Raw genomic sequence first — 4,889 nt, 5'->3', positions numbered from 1 at the left:
AATTCAGCCTTAGTTCCTCCTCTTCACTACGTTGCCAATTTAATGCTAAGTCATGGGGTGCTTGGGTTTTTCCAGCTTCTCAAATGACACCTTGTAGACAATTGTGCGACTTAGCATTGCTGACCTTGTGCGTGGCAGAACTTGGCAACACGGACGACGTGCCTGTAACAGTCATGCTACCCTGAGTCTCTACAATTTCGGACACTAAGGAAGATATCTTCTTCTGCAACTTCAACGCTCGATAACCAGTGGATTTATTCAAACGCAGACACATTCAACCTCTAAAGCTGTTAAATACCATACAAGCGTGCCGTGGGCTTATTGTGAATGCACAGAGGGGTTAAGAGGCCATTAACACGAACGTTATGAACGGAGTGCATGGCCACCCTATCGGCTTCGTGCATAAATCAAACAGTAGCATGCGACGACGATGCAACGGTGGAATAATTTATGGAATGACTGGTCACCATGCGCATCCGGTGAAAGTTTAGTTGATTTGCGTGGTGTGGAAAATGAGTAAAATGTCGGAAATAGCATCTAGATTTGGGCTGGTTGGGACGATTGTGCTTTGAATCCACTCAGCGTGAGTGAGTTCAAGAAAGAATCAACTTATTTCATTGTTGGTTTCTCTATTAATAAGAGCACCTTTGACTTATTTGTTAGACGCAGAGTAGGTAAATATGTGGGTAATTTTATCTGTATGCTATTCTAATAAATGACATTAAGAAGAATCTCTTGCGCACAAATGTTACTAGTACAAAAGTGCAGCACGGTCGTCAAGAGATTGTGGTGCCATCAATCAAGCCTAATTCGTATGCGATGAGTAGATAGTAATGTGCTTTGGTGGTTCCATAACTAAACCATTCACAGTATAGAAAAGGGCGAAAACAACCCTCTTTTCGCTAAAACACAGGCGCGAAACTTCATTTGCATTGAAGCAGTTCTCGACAGGCTAGTTGTGCCATTAAGTGTACAATCCAAGCACAAAGTTCGACTTATCTGAAGCATCAGTAAATGTGTTGAAATCAGTAACAGTTGTATTTCTATAATGATTAGATGTTTGTTTTACTGTAAGCACCTTCGCCTACAGTTTCCTCTGACTCCGCTAACTGTACTGCCTCTCGGGAGCATTAGCCTCGGCCTCAGATAGAAACTAGCCCCTTCAAGTAACACTTCAGGGGAGATTTGATTTCTCATATGCGTGTATAAGAACAGTGACCAAGGCAAGAGTTGGATTATCTTGACATACTGGATGCTACATTTCTACCTACTATTTGCGTGAGGAATTCACTCGTCTTGGGGGGAGGTTTTGGCCCGTAATCTACCTCCTGGATCCATGCAAGCACCCCACGCAGTCTAACTTCATTTGTGCTCATAATGCATCATGCTTTAAGCCCTTGGTGAAGAAGAAGACTCGACAGTAAATGTCTGTCTGGATATTGGTAGCAATCGCTAAGTTGTGATTGTTATAAACAGTTGGGCACTACGAAATGTGGTTGTAAATAAAGTAAGTTCACATATTCAGTCGAACTGACAATTGCTCCTAATGAATTGCAGCGTGCTGAGTTGCAACAAGGCAGTGGAACATGGGGAAGATACTACTTATTGGTGTTCAGAGGGACTGGGAGGCCACTAGCATGATCCGAATGCCACACCACTAAGACTGAAGTGCCAGCGTAGTTGAGCACATAGTTAAACAAACTATCTTATCACCACGGCATCTCATTTGTACTGATGACTTAAGCATCGTCCCAGTACATAGGCTTGAATAAGATCAAGATATCTGCATCACCTTCATCGGATTTAACCAGGTGAGTGCCCGATGCCTGATAAGCTGCTACTCACTATGATCTTCACTATCAGGCAATGCATGAAGTGTCCAACCACAGTGAAGCTGGCAAACAGCTTACGTTGTGTGTGTCGCATCTTTCGTTGATTTCGGTACCTGACGTGTTCCCCACCACCTTTGACACTGTGAGGGCACACCACCCGCAGGTGCATCGTTAGCATCAGTAACCAGTGCAACTGGTGCTGTGCCTGATTTGAAGTTTGACGGTGTTAAAATCTGCACGGAGCAGAGCAGTCGCTCCACCTCCTTGAACACTTCACCATGCTCTTCCTCCCTCTTGAAATGCTCTTCGTCGACTTTCCCACCTGCAGTAACCTGCCAAACCTCGCCACCTACGAAATTCCGTCTGGTTAAATGTCGCTTGTCAGGTCAACACTTTCTTCGTAATGACCTCGGTCACCGCTGTTCTGTTAGACGAGACAGTATATTCTAAGAAGTTGACATGGTGCTGCATAAATGAGCACTTCTCTGAGTTTGGAGCTAACGCTGCGTCTCGCACATGGTCAAGCACTAGTCTCAGATCGGCATTATGCTCCCGAATGTCCCTACCGGAGGTGAGAATGTGCACTAAATATGTGGTGCAATGTTTGTGGAATAGCCGATTAACACGGTTCGCACTAGGCGTTGGAAGGTAACCGCTGCGTTACAACGCCCAAAGCACATTGTCTGGGAGTCATGAAGTCTGTTTAGAAATACGAGAGCCACCTACGCCCACCAGTATCCTGATGTTAAATCTGGGGCAGAGAACTAGTTTGACTCGAGTCTAACGAACTGTTGATGCTGAGTAGTGGGGAAACATGTGTCTTGGACACTGTGTTCTACTTCCTATAGTCAGAGCACAAACCGTTGACTTCTGTCGTTCTCCTTCACTAGAGCAATTGGAAGAGGCGCATGCTGACTGACGGCTTTGTGACATCCTCTCTGACCAACATTTCGAGCAGAGGGCTTAGTGCTTTGAGCAGAGGTGTTGGCTGGTAGATGGGTCTGGTTTTGCCAATGGCTGTTGTATATATCACGATAGTTGTGTGAAGCAGTTTAATAGCTGCCGTGAGAACAAATTTGCGCACATAACTAACAGCTTGCAAAGTTATTTCCACTCGTCGGTGACATGAGTAGGGTGTGTGCGTAGGTCGTCCAGGTTGTGCGTGGACATAGCTGTGACCTCGAAAAGGACCTCGCAAATACCATAGACGTCTTCGAAAGTTAGTGAAAGGACCGCATTGTGCTTCGTGTCCTAATGAGTAAAGAAGGTGCCCGTAGTAAAACTAAGGATGTGTTTAGCGTTGCGAAGAATCTCAACACCAATTATCACGTCTGGTGCCAGAGTTTTAGGACCTAAAACATGGTTGCAAAAAAAAACAAAGTCTGGTTCTGCCTAAAGCAAAGATCTAAACAAAGTCAGTTAAAGTTGGGTTCATGATTATTATCAGGTAAAATGTCACTGATGAATAGGGCAAATTAACAGAGATGCATATCAGTCCCCAAAGCCTTTTAATACAAACATTTTTCAAAATTTGATTATCACAGCATCAAATTTTAATGCACGATAAAATATAAAATGTACGAAAAATTGGGATATTTTTGGGTCAAACTAAGTGCTAGACAAGTGATAATGATGCTACTTTGTTTAGCTACGTCGATAACATGAACTTCAGCGTTGTTCCCTAAACGAAAGCATTGTCTATTTCGAGGTCGGCGATCCGTGGGATGAAGACGCTACTTTTTCGAGGTATATTATGTGTTTTCGGTGGTTCCCTCTACCACCTTGCCCTCGGTTATTTTTATACAGCTGGTATGCATCCATTCTCAGATTACTCGTTTCAGGCAATATGAACCCATATATCGCGCAATTCATGAATATTGAGAACAGCAAAGCATCCTGGATTCCATCAACAATGATTGTTCTTCAGGCCGCTATCATGCCACTTGGGGCTTACCTTACCACTAAAATAAGTTACAGATGGGTTCTTCTGACCGGTCTCATATTCAGTTCGTAAGAATCAAATTTTGGCATCCAAATTGTCATAATTGCTATGATCTTTCATCTTTCTGCTGAATTTACTATTTTTATCACATTGCTAAAGTGAGATCTGAATCCTTGTGTACCATTTTGCTTGGCCTACACTTGCGTTGGAAATGATTTTAAAGAGGAACCAAATCTGTAGACTTCCCATATTTTTCATTTAGTGGTGGAATTCTACTGTCTCGACTAAGCGTTTACAGCGGTTTTGGTCTGTATATTTTGACTACTGCATATTATTCGGGATTGGCCTGGGTTTGCCTTATTCAGTTATCTTTTCCATTGCTTCTTCGGTGAGTCTAGCGAATAATCTTCCTTCGATAGCATGATTTGCACTTCAGTAATGCCTGATTATTTGCCTTTCACTTCGCCATTTAGTGGTTTCCTCACAAACGTGCCACAGTTGTTGGGATAATTTCTGCAGGGTTTGGTCTTGGTGCTTTGGTCTTCATACCCATTCAAACTCGTATTATTAATCCGGATAATCTTCATACAGTTAACGGGTGAGTGTCCCTCCCCAAAGGAGTTGCTCCTTTTGCTTTCCTGAATGGTCCTGCTAGGTTTCAATAAAATCTAGTTTGTCTCATGCATCAAAAGGCCCCAGACTAAATCAATGCTTAGGATTTTGGGACGATTTTAACTGAAAATTAGGCATTTTGCGATTCAATTTTAGCACATTTCCCCGCGAGGTCATAGAACGAGTTCCAAAAGCCTTTTTAGTTCTTGGTGGTATTGTTCTTGGACTTGAGGTGGTTGCAACGATTCTGCTTCAACAAAAGCCTGAGGTAGATTTGGTTATAATATTTGTTTTCTTTTTGTTGACAAGGCTTGCTCAGAAAGTGGAATGAAACTGTGATTTCTTATTTGCTATATACTATTAATGAAACTTACACCTACCTAGGTTCTGATTTTTCTTCTAGGTTATTTGAGTGTACTAAATGGCTTCTGTTTTACTAATTTAGGCAAAATCAGACGACTTGTCTACTGAATCGTAAGCCGTCTTTTATACTTGAGTGATTT

At 42.6% G+C, this 4,889-nt stretch overlaps 1 protein-coding gene across 1 annotated transcript; it reads left to right on the top strand. All coding sequences in view use genetic code 11, as the record gives it.

Moving 5' to 3' along the window:
- Positions 1–3,809: 3,809 nt before the first annotated feature.
- EGR_10987 (oxalate:formate antiporter) lies at positions 3,810–4,864 on the top strand (the record flags this gene model as incomplete). Its single annotated transcript, XM_024500236.1, has 5 exons — positions 3,810–3,842; positions 4,037–4,162; positions 4,248–4,372; positions 4,543–4,654; positions 4,832–4,864. The coding sequence occupies 5 exons, from the start codon at positions 3,810–3,812 to the stop codon at positions 4,862–4,864; spliced, it is 429 nt and encodes a 142-aa protein (XP_024345347.1).
- Positions 4,865–4,889: the final 25 nt, after the last annotated feature.

This window comes from Echinococcus granulosus (assembly GCF_000524195.1).
Source record: "Echinococcus granulosus chromosome Unknown EG_S00321, whole genome shotgun sequence".
Taxonomy (NCBI): Eukaryota; Metazoa; Platyhelminthes; class Cestoda; order Cyclophyllidea; family Taeniidae; genus Echinococcus; species Echinococcus granulosus.
Note: the sequence above shows the minus strand (reverse complement) of the source record. Positions and strands in the feature narration are given on the sequence as shown.